Source organism: Coloeus monedula, assembly GCF_965178545.1.
Source record: "Coloeus monedula genome assembly, chromosome: 13".
Classification (NCBI taxonomy): domain Eukaryota; kingdom Metazoa; phylum Chordata; class Aves; order Passeriformes; family Corvidae; genus Coloeus; species Coloeus monedula.
The window spans coordinates 6,538,857-6,554,348 of NC_138793.1; the positions used below are offsets into that span (position 1 = coordinate 6,538,857).

Consider the following 15,492-nt stretch of genomic DNA (forward strand, 5'->3'; position numbering starts at 1 on the left):
AGTGAATTAGATTGCTGAGGAAGTAAAAAACAAGCATAAATGACTACTGTAAAAGAGGCTAAAAGAGCAGGAGATAGGTTATTCCATTTGCAGGTATGATCGTGCCTAAAGTACCTTTAGCAGCTTGCTTGGATAGTGCTAGCTAGCTCTGTTCCAAAGCACCAGCCTGTATTTTTGGATCATCTTTCAAGACTGAGATGATAAAAGGCAATTAATAGTGTTTTGTGACCTTCTGCACTAGTAGTCCATCTTTTTGGCATTGAAACTGATTTTGCCCAACTTGGCATTTTATCACCTAGGAGTACAAGGGGAGATCAAAGAGACACCTTTTACAGCAGCAGTAGAATGATTTAATTCTGCCACACTGTTCTTCAAATTCACTGTTTCTTACAAGCTGATGAGGAAAACCTCTTCTTTGCTTAATATCACATAAGGTACATTGGAAGGCTGTGAAGAGGCAGATGTTCTATAGCTTCACTTCATATGCAAAAACCTGTTATTCTTTATTTGCATTCAATTAGAAGTCAGACCCCGATGAATATCTAATGTAGGAAATGGGGAAAAGATTTGCCATCAAGCATATGCTTTGCTTGTAGTGGATCTCAGTAACCTGCTATTGCATCTTCCTGCAGTCATTTGGTCATTCCTACTGTATTATTTACACCTTCCAGCTCAGAGGTAAAGAGTGTTAATAGATGACAACTGGAGTAACGCTCCTGCTTTTAGAAATGTTGCCTTTTCTTGTTCCTTTTAAAAAGCCATTTTGCAGTTGCAAGATTTCCCTTACTGAGTAGCTCTGTTTAAGGATTTAAATGCTGTAGCATTACTTTCATATTCATTTTCTTTTTTGGTATAGTTGTGCCTTGTTTGATCTTGTGAAGGCTCCCCATTCTCCTGGCAACCTGATATAATATGAGGAGCTCAGAAGTTACAAAACTGTTGTGTTGTCAAGAATGGAAGGTTCAAATGATCACTGTATTATGAAGCAGAAGTGGCAGACTCTTCCAGAACAGCTGCTGTGATTGCTGTGACCCTGTAAGAGCACACATACCCGGGGTATTACAGTACCAAGGGAGAGACGGAAGTTGTGTGGAGCCTGAGATATTAGACAGAGATAAGCAAAGCAGCTTTTCATCCCTGCAGCACAGGATTTTCCAGACTTCAGGGGAAAACAACAGGAATCTTATACCCTCCTAAACTGGGATGTGATTAGAAACTTGCTTTGTTACATCTTCCATCCCCTTTCTTTGTGGACCACTCCCACCACATGTTCTGGAGAACACATGAGATTTCTTCATCTTTCCTCTTTTCTCTTTGCTTTGATCTAACACTGTAAATTAAACCATCCTCACCCATATCCAAGCAGTGCAGTGGCACAAAAGAGAAACCTTGAGAATATTTTTAGGTGCTTTGCAAAGTTAAACAAATAGGTCAATATTACTTCAAGCATGCCTCAGGTTTGGAATGGATTTTTGTCCTGCCATTGTGATGATAAATTTAAAGATTTTTAAGGAAAAAAAAAAAGATGCAGCTAAATGACATCATGAAACTAATTCTGTCACATACAGTTGCCTAATTCTCGTGTTTTCTCCAGGAATCTCTAGCACAGAATAAAATGTAGAGAAACAACTTTTTTTCTGTGCAACAAGATTAAGTGTCTAATCTTAAAAAAAAAGAAAAATCTGTCATGGTTTCCTGTGAAGGTAATAGGTATTTCAGATAATTGGATCAGGTGTTTCTGAACAGTTTCTCTAGAATGAGCTCACTTCTGATGAGCATTCTCTCAAGATGCAGTAAAGGACAGGCTGAAAGCCAGAATGAATCATTGTTTTGGTAGCAACAGCCCATCTGCAGCTGAAATCATTCATGGTGCCCCCTTGGCCTATCTCTTAGTATGTCAAAAGCTGTGAAAACATGGGGCTGAGGACAGACTGAAGGGGCTTGCAGTCATTTTGGGTTCTGCTGCATGTTAGGGAAGCACTTGACAGAAATCTGCCAAGTGGCTCATCAAGACCAGAATGCGAGTGCACCACTGCTGTGGTTGATTTCTGATGCCTGCTTTTGACAGATAATGAGGTTTTGGGGGGGCTAAAAGAGAATGTAGTTTTTATCTTGATTTTTAAAAGCATGGAGTTCCTCATAACCTGAAGAGGAAAAATATGTAAAACATCCTGATACAGGAAATGAAATAGTGAATCAATGCTGATAAAAGGGGATGGGGGAAGAGCAATGACATCTAGTATTTATTAAGAGCCCAGCTCACTGCAGTGAATATGGAATCACAGAATGGGTCAGGTTGGAAGGGAACACAGTGGGTCTTCTGGCCCCACCTCCCTGCTTAAGCAGGGTCATCCCAGAGCTCATGGCACAGGATTGTGTCCAGAAGTTCTGGAATATCCACAGTCAGGGAGACTCCACACCCTCTCTGGACAGCCTGTTCAGTGCTTGGTCACTGCACAGCAAATAAATCCTTCCTGTTGTTCAGGTGGAACTTCCTGGGCATCAGTTCCTGCCTATGGCCTCTTGTCCCACTGCTGGGCTCCACGGAGCAGAGCCTGGTCCCCGCTCTGACACCTCCCTTTGGACACTGACAGACAAGGATGAGGTCCCCTCTCAGTCATCTCTTCTTGAGGCTGAGCAAGCCCAGCTCCCTCAGCCTTTCCTCAGATGCTCCAGTCCCTAAATATAGAGAGAATACAGTGAGATTATTGACAGGATCGGATTTGCAGACTGCCTTGAACTGCTCTCAGTCCACCAGCTCCTAGAATGAAAAAACACATGAATGTCTGTACCCGGAGCAAAGCTGTCCCTGCTTGTGTTCAGGAGGCTTTTCCCGAGGTGCAGGTGCGGAGGTGCGGGTTTTCCTCACATCCATGAGAGGAGGTGCGGGCTCTGCCGAGGCGCGGCTGCCGCCAGATGGAGCCGCCGGGCAGCGGGACCTGGGTGCGAGAAAAACCCATCGCGGGGGTCCCGAAACAGCGTCGGGATCCTGCCCAAACCCACCGAGTGAGAGCTGTGCTGATACGCGAGCATCGGTGAGTGCTCACCCGGGAGAGGAACAGGCGTATTCCGCCGGATACTGGCTGGGAACCACGGACACAATCGAATCTTTTACCCAGCTGATGCAAGAACCAGATTCCTGTTGACTGCAGCTGAGTTAAAGAGTGTAGTGCGACTGCAAGAGCAGGTACAGCATTAAAGGATACACCCTGCACAGTTTTCTTACATTTTGATTTTAGTAATTTCTACCATACTAAAAAGCAGACCTGATGAATACCTATTGATGTAGCCCTAGTAACCCATGTGTATTTTTAACTGGAGTAGTGAAGTAATGATTCAGTTTGGCATAGTGATAAAAATTCCCTCTTTTGATGGTTGGCAGACTTCATTGCATTTAATTTTGCCCCTTGGAAAGCTGCTTGCAGCTGGAATTTGGGGTGTTACTTTTTAAAATGTACATGGCATTTAGGTTCTTTGCTCATTTTAGGAATTACATTTGTGTTTTACATTCAAGTCATAAAAATCAAGAGCATCAGTAGACCTGTAACATTTTGAGTTGTTACACAGAGAGTTATTTTATGTGATCATATAAAGCATGGGGAGGTTAAGAAGTCCCCAGTGCAGCCACAGGAAAGGGACAAAAATTGTGAGTTATATTTCTCCTTCAGTTTCTTATCCTGCATTTTCATCTTCTGAACAAGGGACTGAGGGGAGATGGCTTATCTTAAATCAGAAATGAAATCATAATAAAGGCTTAGTTTACAAAGCCAAAACCCTCTGTTATTAAACCATTCTTGAGGAAATGGTAGCGTTTTTAACATGTGGCAGTAACTTTTCCAAGACTGTACTGGTATTATGAAGCAGTGTGATATTTCAGGAGCCATATGTGACACAGCTGTTTTAATGCTCGTTTGATTGCTCCTGGTGCTCTATCAGACTAGCACACTGCATTTTACTGAGCTGGTGACTGAAACAAACCTGGATGACAAGAATGCAAAAATATTCTGAGATTAAATTCTCAGAGTAGGCCGAGGCATGTCCTAACATGGTTCTGTGGCAGGCGGCCCCTTTCCTCCTCCTTTATCCTAGCTCAGATGGGATTGGGATGTGCTGTTCCACAACCACGTTCCTAAAACCATAGCATCATAGAATGGTTTGGCTTAGAAGGAGACCTTGAGGAACCTCTTGTTCCAACCCCCTGCAACAGGCAGGGACACCTTCCACTATCCCAGGTTGCTCCAAGCCCTGTCCAACCTGGCCTTGAACACTTCCAGGGATAGGGCAGCCACGATGCCTGTCCTTCCCTATTCCAATGCCTCACCACAATCAAAAAACTTTTTCCTAATGAAAGGAACGAGGAGGTGTCTTTACAAACTGTGGGCCTGCTGGTAGATAAAGCCAGATACTGATAGGTCAAAGAAGCAACGGGAGGAACCATCAATTCCAGAGAAATTCCACTAACTGACACAGACTATTGCTCACCCAAGGCCATGCTAAATTCCTGGACTTAGAGAAAAAGAACAGGGGTACACATTAGAAGAGAGTCTGTATTAAGTAATTTGGGAAGTCTGTACCTCTTAAGTACCTCAGCCAGTGGGGAAAGAGAGGGAAATGCGGCCAGGAAATTAGGATAAAAAGGAGGCTGCATCCTTTAGCAATTTGAGAGACCCCAAGTGACATGCCCCATGGCCTCTCTCTTTATTAGAATTAAGTTACAGAATTCCTCTGTTTCCTTTTTGGACGTAAACCTCTGACATCGTGAATTAATTTTACTGACACTAATACTTAATCTAAACGTACTCTCTCTCAAGTGTGAACCATTCCCCCTTGTCCTGTCACTACATGCTCCGGTAAACAGTCTTTCCTCTTAAGTTCCCTTCATGTGCAGGAAAGCCACAGCTAGGTCACCCCAAAGCTTCTCTTCTTCAGGCTGAACAATCTCAATTCTCCCAGCCTTTCCTCACAGGAGAGGCGCTCCATCGTTCCGACCACCTCGGTGCCTGCTCTGGGCCCGCCACAGAGGCCGTTCCCAGCCACGCTCCGGGCGCCAGGAGCGGGCCGGGCGCGGGGCCGGGCGGAGGCGGTGGCGGCAGCAGGCGGCGGAGCAGGCGCGGAGGGCCCGAGGCCGCAGCGGAGAGTGCGGGCGCGGCTGCCCAGGCCCACCGCTCCGCGGCCGGCAGAGCTGAGGGCGGGCCGGGCGCTCCACGGGCCGCCCCTCCTCCGGCGCCACAGCTCTTTCCTGCCCGGCCGGCGGCGAGCCGGGCTCTCGTGGAGGAGGTAGGCGGGGGAAGAGGGGAAGGAAGGAGGGAAGGAAGGAGGGAAGGAAGGGCGCTGCGGAGCGCGGCGCTGGCTCTGTCTATGAGGGCCGCGCTGCCGCGGGGAGGGAGCGCCGGGAGCCGCCCCAGCGCCTGCGGCCGGCCCCGGACCTGGGGCCATCGTTCGGGTGCGGCGCTAATGGCCCTGAAGGCCTTCAGGCCCCACTGAACCCCCCTCTAGCTGCACGGAATCCCAGAGGCATTAGGGTGGGAAGGGAGCTCTGGAGATCATCCAGCCCAACCCTCCTGCCCAGGCAGGGTCACCGCGAGCAGGTGACACAGGAACGCGTCTGGGTGGGTTTTGAATGAACGTCTCATTCCTCATTTCTGCAAGTCACATTGTTGCTGGAGCGATGCTTCCGCAATAGTAAACCTGAAATTGGCAGGGAAATAAATAAAGAAATAGCTATAGTGTAATTAAATTTGGGCTATTTGAAAGGATTTATAATTACATTTTATGCTCAGCCTATTTTAGTCATAACATTTTTAATAAATTTTAAAACATTCAGAACATGTTGATTAATTTTAATGAGATGAAGTCTTATGTTTTTGCAATGAGTCAGGGAAAACATCTTTAATTTTCAGGCTTAGTTCAGATTTTGGAGATACCACTGCAGTGTGCTGCACTAAGTACCTCTACAGGGGAACAGCTCTGCTATTTGTGTTTCCGAGTGTCAGCTCTTTTTCTTAAATGAATGTCTGGTTATTGGCTTCAGTATCAGCTGGCTGATGAAAGTGACCTGTAACTTTTTTGAGTACAGCCTTCAAGAGGGAGAAACTGGCTAGGAAATGGGGAAAAAAAAAATCACTCCTGTTTTATAATTAGAAGGACAATGAGTAGGCCTATAAAAATTCAAGGGTAGAAGGAGTTACAGCCATTCTTTCAGAGATACTTTGTAATTTAGCAGACCAGGTAAGCTGGGTATCCTAAGTGCCTAGACACGTTAGGTGCCAAATTTCCTTTTATCTCAGTGGAATTAATCACTCCCACTGAATATTTACCTGCATTTTTAGGCATCCAAGAGCCTTGTAAAATCAGTTTCTAGGTTCCTAGAAGGAGTTTGCTCATCTAATGAGTAAATTTGTTACCTCTTGTGTTAAATAAATGAATTAAGTGCTTTGATTATATTACATGCTTTGATAAATACACAGAAGAGCAATGCTATTACAGTCTCAGTTCTTACAAAACAATATTAAAGTGCTGTTTTCTGCATTTCAATTGAACTCAGATTGTGTAGCAAATACAAGAGTTTCTTACCATCTCCTGATATAATTGAAACTAAAAGAAATCTGAGTAAATATGTAGTCAGTAACATATTATTACAGTAAATACTTGTAGGTACAGTGAATCCTCATGGTTAGGAAAGAAGAGTGCCAAATGCTGAGGTGATAATGGCAGTAAGCGTATTTTAACCTTTATGCCACCAAGCAGGAGTAAACCCTTTGTTAGGAAAGTAAATGAAAATTACAAGTGCAGAGCAGGTTCAAAACTGGTACATTTACTGGCTGCTGATGCCAGTCATGATTTATATCAGACAGACCACCTGCTTTGCAGGTTTCAAGTACTAGACCAGGCTCTAAAGGTAGGATTTTCAGAAAGGGATTATTTAGGAGCCAGATGCTGCTTGTGCTTAGAGGATGTGTATGGACCGGTGATGAGATAGTCCTTCTTTGCAGATGGGAATATCTTGAGTCCCTGTCTGTCCAGCTGTTATTGAAATAATTGATGGAGTTCTGGCCTGTGTAATCAATCAGGTGACATCTTTTTGCACACTTTGTTTGTAAAGTCATGTTCTTTAGTCTGTCTCAGTTGCTCAGTACCTTGTGCTTGGGTTTGCTCCAGTGGTGTTCTCATATTTCTTATAAAAGGTTGCAGTACGTACAGAGCTGTTGCTGTACAGTTGGGACAGAAGAAATTGTCACCTCACATTCTTGTTCATCACCCTATGGTGTCCACCATGATACAGACAGCTCCAGGTAAGAGGACTTAGCTCTATATCTTCACTGCCTGGGGGGTTTGGAATGTGTGGTGTTGGTGGTTTTTCGTGCTATGTACATGCACATGGCAGAGAGGTTCACTCATTTACCTCAGTGAGAAGCTGTAAGGAGCAGTGGGCCAGGCTGTGTGCTGGTGAGAATGTCCTGTGTGACTATTTGGGGAGAGGCTCATTTTTCTATAAGTGGGATAGTGAGCCCAGAGATAGAATGGCTTTTGCTTGTCTGAAGCCATCATTTGGTGAAGGGGGAAGTAGGGCGATGAGATGGGAATATTAAACTGGAAAGAGCTGAAACGAGGTTCATGCCATAGAGTTATCTGGGGACTCTCTTCAGTTATTTATATTAGCAGGACTTTCAGTGAGTTGGGTACGATGTTGTTGTTTTAATTCTTTCTATGGCATTTTTCTTCTTAAGAAAACCTGCTGGTTTTAGGTTCAAAGTTGAGATGTTGTAACATGATGTTACCATTCCCTTTGGATAGGGAGAGCAGGAGCATTGCTCACTTTATTCCCCTGTCCTTGGGGTGAGAGAGGGAGCATCAACTGAAGTACAGAATCTAAGACTTCGGATGAGTATTTGGGGAGACCACAAAGACACAAGGAAAGCAGCCACTGAACTGCAATAGAACAAAAAAGTTACACAGCAAAGGTTGGTTTCTCAGTGACTTCATGTTCTGGAACTCTTGGTTTTGGTTTTTTTCTTGCAGTGCTGAAGATTCTTGGTACCATGTGAAGTCAGTAGGAGGTGTGGGGACTCAGCAGCTCTGAAAGCTGCACACAGTTTTATGGATGCTGACATTTCTATCCCTTCATTAGACCAAATCCAGTATTTTACAATCCTGGTGTTTCCTAATGTCTGGGTGAATTCAGTAGGGAACAATTTGGTGCTAGAATCAAATTGCACTTTAAGTTACTTGTCAGTTACACTATCAGAGTTTATAAATGCTTTTGGCTATCATGTGATTGTACTTCTAACACACAAAGTTTACAGTTCCTTCTCTGTTATTCTGGGGTAGGATCCTTGCTCATTTGTAGCACCACTGGCATTTTGCAGCATGCCTATTTCCTACTACGCTTGCTTGTGATTCTGATCTGTAGGTTGGTGTCAGATGCAACTTTGTGCACCACATTCTTGCAGTTGACTTCTTCCAGACCTTACCAGTCTGTGGGGTATTAGAGGTTTGCAGCTGCAGAGCTTTATAAGCCTTTTGTTTGATTTCCTGAGCGAGCTGGCTGGCTGCTGACTGTTATTTAGTTGTTTTTTTGGTGGGGGCTGCTTATCCTAGTAGCAGGTTAAACACTTTAGTGGTGTCTGTGCTGTAACTTGTTGGTGTATTGTCACAATATCCTTTAATGGCCTGTGGTGTGTGGTTCAATAAATACCTGCTCACTGAAAATTGCGTGATTGATCATCTTGATTCTTCATTGGAACATCAATTTTTTCAAGGAATGCCTAATTCTATGTGCTGAATGTAGGAATCTGGGATTACTTTACATGTAGGACATTACATATTAGGACATGGTTTATGTTTCAGTGGCTCTCGCTAGTGCTCTGTATGTGCAGTTTAAAAAAACCCCTTGTATGTGCTGTGCCTCAGGTACTGTGTTCACTAATGTTCTCTGCAGGTCTTAAAATACGGTGAATATGACAAGAGATCATAAAAAACTTTTAACAGTTTAGAGAAAATGAGTGCTCCTTGTAAAGTCTTTGAGAATTTCGAGTGTGATGCTCGCATCCAGAACTAAGCAGGAACCGCTTTGCTATGCCAAGAACCTTGTTCAGAAAAGCCAAAAATGCCCAAATAAATGTTAATTTCGAGAGTGGAAATTTCCTTTGGGGAAGTTGTGAGGGGAGTGAAATGGTCAATAATTTAGTTTGGAAAAACTAGTTACAGTTTCTTGAGTTCCAGTATGTTTCTGCTTTACCTTGAGGCTGGTTTATAAGCAGTTAAAAATTTGTGTGCCACAAATTTGTATGCCACCAGACCACACTGTGATTACTACTTTCATTATGCCCTGGTTATCTTTCAAATTTAAGTCAACTGCAGTTTGAAGCTAGTTACAAAAGAGGATTTTATTTATCCAGAGAAACCCGTGGTATCTCGTCACTTTTGCACTGTTTGCAGTACCAGGTCACCACGAGGACAGTGAGAGCCATGTGTTGTCAGCTCTCCAACTTGTGTTGTCCCACCCATGCTGCAGAGCCTTCATACTGGAGAGCTTCGTGTGAGACATTCACTGAATTTAGCCCAGAGAGGAGATGTAAATCGATTTCAGCACATTGGGTTCGTCCGAGGACATGCCAAGGGGGTGAAGGACAAACACAAATCAGTGTCTGAGAGGAGGGAGTGAATCCTGCAGCACTTCAGACTGCTCAGGACTGTCACTCTGAGTGGAAAGCTGCTCACGTTTTGTTAGAAAGGTAAAAACAAACAAGTGTCTCATTTTCCATCATTGCCAGGCCTGGCAGCGGGAGCTGTACTAGTTGTATATTTTGGGAGGGGGGGGTTCCCTACTGCTCTAGGACAGACAGAGCAGCCATTTGTTCATTACTTGGAGCTTGAGTCCTGTTGAATGAGATAAAACGTAACTCTGGAAGCGGAGTGTGTCGCTCCTGCTGTCGCTAACCAGCACGCGCTGCCATTCTGAGCCACTGCTGTGTCATCAGCCTGCCAAAAACCCGAAAGCAACGGTGGTAAAATGATGAACTTGGATGTTTTCTTTAGACTGGCACAAAGATGAATGAAGTAGTGAGAGAAATCAACTGTTTGATGAATTTCCTACTGTGCCTCTTTGCAGCTATGGAGCATATGTGGTCCCTTCCCAAACCCCAGACTTTTGTTCAGTGTCAGCAGTGCTTGGCTCCTGCAGTGACATGGATGATTTGCAGTCAGCCATTTTAATGCAAAAGAAAAGTTTCCCTGTTGCAGTAGTTAATTTTTAATATGAAAAATGGTGTGATACCACTCCACTTTCACTTTGCACTGAGGAGATCTGTTCAGGAAGGACTTGAAGACAGGTTGGCTTGGGCTGAGAAAGTATTGCACACACACTGGGATAAGAGGTTTTCTAGGGGCTGAAAACCAAATGTTCATCTGTTCTGTAGTGCTGGCATTACATGTACAACAAGAAATTTGAAATTTGTGTATATGTGATTTTATTTTTAATCCTATTGAATACTTTTTTTTTCTTTACTTATCCCTGGAAGCCCTTTTCTCAGTTGGTGTGCATAGTTGGAAGTATTTACTTAATGAGCAGCAGCAGCAAGGGAATGAGGTGGAGAAGTTTTGGTCTCAGAGGGATTGTTCTCAGGGACAGGTCTCTATCCCTTGCTGAGGACATGTGACAGCATTTTACAAGCTGGGGTCCTGTGTCTCTGCTTCCTCCTACATGAGATTCATCTGATATCTCTGCTCTGAGTCCCGACTGCCTTATACATCCACCGCTGCATTTCTGATGGCCTGACTGCAGAGCACCCCATTTAGTCCCTGTACCAGCTCTCTCCTCCAGCACTTGCTCAGGCAGTTCTTGATTGCTACAGCCAGCCTCCTGCCTTCAGAAATCAGCATGGAAGCATTTAAGCATGTAACAAAACAGGGAGATGAACCGATATGCAAAAATAATTGATTTGTGGTAAAAATTAGGAGAATGAGAAGATACTTGACAGATTTGTCAATTATAATCTGCTAGTTGTGGTAGGGTGAAGCCCTGTCTTTTTCCCGGAGCTATGTGTGATGCTGAACACACATGGGAATTGCACAGGCCAAAAGCAATGTACTGAAGAATTAGATACTGTAGAACCTCTGAATTTGTCATAAACACTTTTTTTTTCTGGTCTACTCTGAGATCTCACTGGCAGTTTCAGTAACCTTTGGCAGTTGGCTAATAGGGGTAGTTTTCCAAGAATTGAAACAGAAAGTAGATACTGTTTGCTGTGTTTGTCCTTGAGCACTAGGCATTTCTTTCCCTTAAAGTTCATTTACCAGCTAGGTTTAGTCTGTGGTGCAGTGATCAAAAAATAATATAAGGCATCTTTTCCAGGGTTTGGACTCGCCGAGATGCCCATCCGTGTTGATGATGTGATGAAGCTGCTCGTCCGTATCGCCAGTGCGAAGGGCATGAAAGCTGCTGTCACACATTCTGGTCGGGGAGCACTGCTGACGGGCGCATCAGCCTTTTTGGGGGGGCTCCTGGCAGGCCCACCTGGAATCGCTGCAGGTGAGTGTGCTTTGCTTTAGGAACAAGAGGGTGGTTAAATCCCTGAGTGAAAAAATGAGGGAGTCTGTGTAGGAGGTGGGGGTTGAAGGAAAGGGACATTCAGTGTTGAGATTGCCTGCTGCATTGGGGGTGAGGGTGAATAAGTATTCTTAGTCAGCCTCAGCATAGGGCAGGATCATTTTCCAAATGGTCTTACTAAAAATGATGCTTATTTCTGTATTTTAAATGTTCTGTGTCTTGACAAACTTACTTTTTTTCCTCTAGGATTCATTATTCCTTGTCACTTAGCTTTTCTTCTTGTTACAGAAGGTTACAGGAAAGCCAAAGTCTAATAGTAAAGAATTGTCTCTGCTCTGTAACTCTGGAATTAAGAGTTGTCTAGTTTGCATGCTGCCTTGTCACAGAAGTCATGGGGGTCCTGGCCCTTGAATGTTGAGCAGTTGCATGTCCTGTGAGCAGTTGCAGGAATTTCAACAGGCTCACTGATTCTGGAGTGAATTGCAGCATGCCTCCATCAGGTTGAGTTACAAAAACGAGCAAACAATTTGTGAGGAGTGATAACAGAAAATGCAAAGTGAAGCTGTGTATTTACTCCTATTAGAGGTACAAAGCTTAATTAATAGCCAGAATACTATTTTGACAAACATATGACTGAAGTTACCAGGAACAAAGAAGGGAAACTAAGCTGTTGTAAGAAATTTGTAAGCTTAAAATCTGAAGTAAAGGTAATAATGTAACTGGCCTCATTCTTGACTAAGATTAGGAGAAATACTGAAGTTATTCCTGGATGTATTTTCTTTTTTAAGTGTTTGTTTAAGCTTTCATAGGGTCTTCCAGTCAAGCTTGATGTTCTTCAGCCAGTGAGGAAGGCACTGGAACAAGTATACCTATTACTTTATACTGAAAGTATACAATAATAAGCATATATAATAAGAGTAATAAGTACTAACTAAACTAAAAGCCATGACTCAATTACAGTGCAACTAAATCATAACCCCCTCATTTAACTTTTAAAATTGGAATTGTAAATAAGCCAAATAAGTTTAGGACAGTTAGGGAGACATTTACAATCAAGTGCACTTGCACACACAGCCTGGATAGGTGTGGTACTGGGTGGCAGGGATTGTCCCTCTTGCTGCTTTGTATCAGGAACGAGGATGTGTTACCCTCCATGTGCAGCATTGCTGTAGAAGCTTGCAGTCATCATGCTTCCTGAGGACTGCCTGCTCTGAGAAGAGTGGGCTGTGGGTTTGTTGCTTGGGGGAAAAAGTGTGATCCTATAACAAATCTTGTCTCAATGGATGAGGAGCTCAATACTTCTAGTGGCTTTTGCATTAAGTGCCCCTAAATCAGTTATTGATGTTCTCATAAAAGTCCCTTGAAGATGAATTCAGCCATTGTAGGCTTTCAAGTATTTCTGTGGCATCATGGGAAAAATTGCTAACTGAGTAAAAGCTGCAAATAAAGAATTTTTGTCTAATGAAAAACTGCATCCTTGTGAGCGCATAAATGGCTTTTTAGGAACAGTCACTGGGGGTGGCAGTTTTGGTGGCAGGGTCAGTTCTGTCACCTTTCCACTGTGAGGGTTCTTCCTTCCTTGCAGCAGGATGTGTGTGCTCTGGACAGTGGTGTCAGTCCTGTGAACTGCTGTGGTGCAGTCAGACTGCTGATGGAGCCCTTGTAGGGCTGCTGGGCTGGTTTCTCAGCAGCCACAGTCACATCAACTCTAGATGATCCATCCCTCTGCTGTTATCCTGATAACCTGGGACCTTCTACTTACCTGAGCATGTTTTGTCCACCTGCAGTGGGTGGGGGCTGGATTTGGTAGATGAGAGCATGGGGTGGGCTTCATGTGTGTAGGAGGCTGCAATCTGTGACTCTTAAAGAAGCAGAAAGCTTTGATCAGTCTGGGAGTATATAGTAAGAGATTATGTGTTAACAACACTGATAAGGCGGTTGTTGGTCTGGGGTTTCCCTTGGGCAAGGTTTTATTTATTACTAGAGATTATCCTAAGAGAGTATCCCTGGGAGGGTTTTGTTTCTGGTTTCTAACTTGAAGCTGTGTTGATTGTATAAAGGGTTTCTTTATGATTGCTGTGGATGTAAAAAGCTTTAAAATTCCTTTTTTGTGCTTTGAATATTGTGTATAAATCTAGTTAAAGTAGACACATATACAACTCTATGTTGATTTATAATCAAGGTGTTGATGAAGGCTGTGGATAGAATTTCAGGCTTTTAACATTAACTGGTAAAGACTAATGACTCACTGTCTTTCCTAGGAGGAGTAGTGGGTGGACTTCTTGGATGGATAACGTCTGGAGACTTCAAGCCAGTCCCTCAGATTTTAATGGAATTGCCTGCTTCTGAGCGGCAGAAACTCTATGATGAAGCCATGGCTGTTATCAAGAACTTACACTGGACTGATGCTGCTCAGCTGATTGCTCTTGTAATGGCAAATCCTGCTCTCAAGGAGATGGTGGTAGGAGTGCTGACCAATTACCTTTCCAGGGAGCTAAAAGCACAAGTAAAGTATGGAGAATAATCCTCTACAGAGCAGGCTTTTTACGCTGGAATGAATTTTACTCCGATAGTTGTTAATCTTCAACGCAACAATTACTAGTTATCAGTACTTATCATAAATATAGGCTGATCTAAGTATTTTTTGGGTTTTGGTGTTTGGGATTTTAAAAATTTTTATTATTTTTGCTTTGTGTGGATTTGTAAGGATAGTATTAGATTACTGCATTATCCTGATACTCACTTGCTATGTAATTTTGGATTGCTCTGCACTGGCACTAATTCAAATCGTTGAAGGGAATTATGTCACTTGTGAATATTTTCAAAGTCATTTTGTTTTATGTGGGAGACTTAATTCTGTTTGTTTAAGTGCTTTAATTTTTTTTCCCTATGAATTACATGTAAGGTGCCAAAGTAGCTGTGGCACTTTGAAGAATTTTACCTATTGTCTGTTTCAGCTCTGCGAAGGAAAGTTTTATAAGAAAGTACATTGCTCTACTGTGAACTCAAAGGACTCAGTCCTTACTTTATTGTTTATCACATTTTTATTGTAATTCTTGAGTTGTCTTTTTATGTAAGAAGTGAAGCAAATACCTAAACAAGATTTCAAGTAAAAGGAAAACAAACTGTGAACAATTTCAATTCAGATTTCACCAAGTTCCTGTGCCCTAGAATGGGAGGGTGTGGCAAGAATACTCTTTTGAAAAATGAGGAGCTGAATCTGCCAGTTTTATATTAGCCCCAGGATTATGGTTGTCATTTCAGCATTGGTTTCTTGACTGAGTCTGAACAGCTGGTCCTCAGTTTTCATTAAAATATTCATAAGAAGCATCATAGTGGTCTGTGTGTTGCTTTAAATTAAATGAACTCTTTAAGAACTCAGCCAGGCCTGTACTGGGCACCCAGCAGTTGGCAGCAGCAGTGCTGGGGTGCAGGGGTGGGGTGATGTGTCAGCTGCATTATTGCTGTAAGCACCAAATGCCATGGTGCTGAATGTCCCAGCCAGTTGTTCACATTTGGTTTCAAGGCACTCAGAAGACAAGTTTGTAGGTAGAAAAATGTGCAGGTGTGCCTTCTTTTTATGTAAAGACCAGTGAAACTGCTCTGACAAGTTCTTTTTTTTGCCTATAAAAACAAAGATCTATCTGTGTGTGTGTGGTGAGGTTTCTAGAAGTTAAGGTTTAAATGGTAAAGCTTTAAACTCAGAAGTTGCTGTTGTATGCATTTGATTAATTTACTGCTGCAGGTACCGTTTTCCTTTGATAAATTCAGTGCAGTGCAGGGCACTGTTCTCAGCATTTGATAACACTTTTTCAGTGATGTGAAATTGAGGTGGAAATGAATGGTAAGTGGGCACTCCTAACCTTGTCAGAGTTTCATAATGCCAAGCCTGAAATCAGTGAGGTTTCAGATTCATTGGCAGATTACACACAGTGCAACTTTTA

General features: G+C 43.1%; 1 protein-coding gene across 2 annotated transcripts; it reads left to right on the forward strand.

Annotated features, from left to right (window-relative positions):
* Nucleotides 1-5,136: 5,136 nt before the first annotated feature.
* LOC309577634 (protein C19orf12 homolog) lies at nucleotides 5,137-14,878 on the forward strand. 2 transcript variants are annotated; one of them, XM_082289781.1, is made up of 5 exons: nucleotides 5,137-5,277; nucleotides 7,185-7,292; nucleotides 7,795-7,961; nucleotides 11,354-11,530; nucleotides 13,810-14,878. In XM_082289781.1, the coding sequence occupies exons 4-5, from the start codon at nucleotides 11,371-11,373 to the stop codon at nucleotides 14,070-14,072; spliced, it is 423 nt and encodes a 140-aa protein (XP_082145907.1). In that variant the 5' UTR covers nucleotides 5,137-5,277; nucleotides 7,185-7,292; nucleotides 7,795-7,961; nucleotides 11,354-11,370; the 3' UTR covers nucleotides 14,073-14,878. The 2 variants fall into 2 exon arrangements, with proteins under 2 accessions (XP_082145907.1, XP_082145906.1); XM_082289780.1 differs by lacking the exon at nucleotides 7,795-7,961.
* The last annotated feature ends 614 nt before the right edge of the window (nucleotides 14,879-15,492 follow it).

What these genes read in the sequence shown, in the direction of transcription:
- LOC309577634 (XM_082289780.1), top strand. Translation starts at nt 7,262, where the DNA reads ATGGTGTCCACCATGATACAGACAGCTCCAG. An exon ending in CATGATACAGACAGCTCCAG is followed by an intron (nt 7,293 to 11,353) that starts GTAAGAGGACTT and finishes CATCTTTTCCAG; the next exon opens with GGTTTGGACTCGCCGAGATG. An exon ending in CCCACCTGGAATCGCTGCAG is followed by an intron (nt 11,531 to 13,809) that starts GTGAGTGTGCTT and finishes TGTCTTTCCTAG; the next exon opens with GAGGAGTAGTGGGTGGACTT.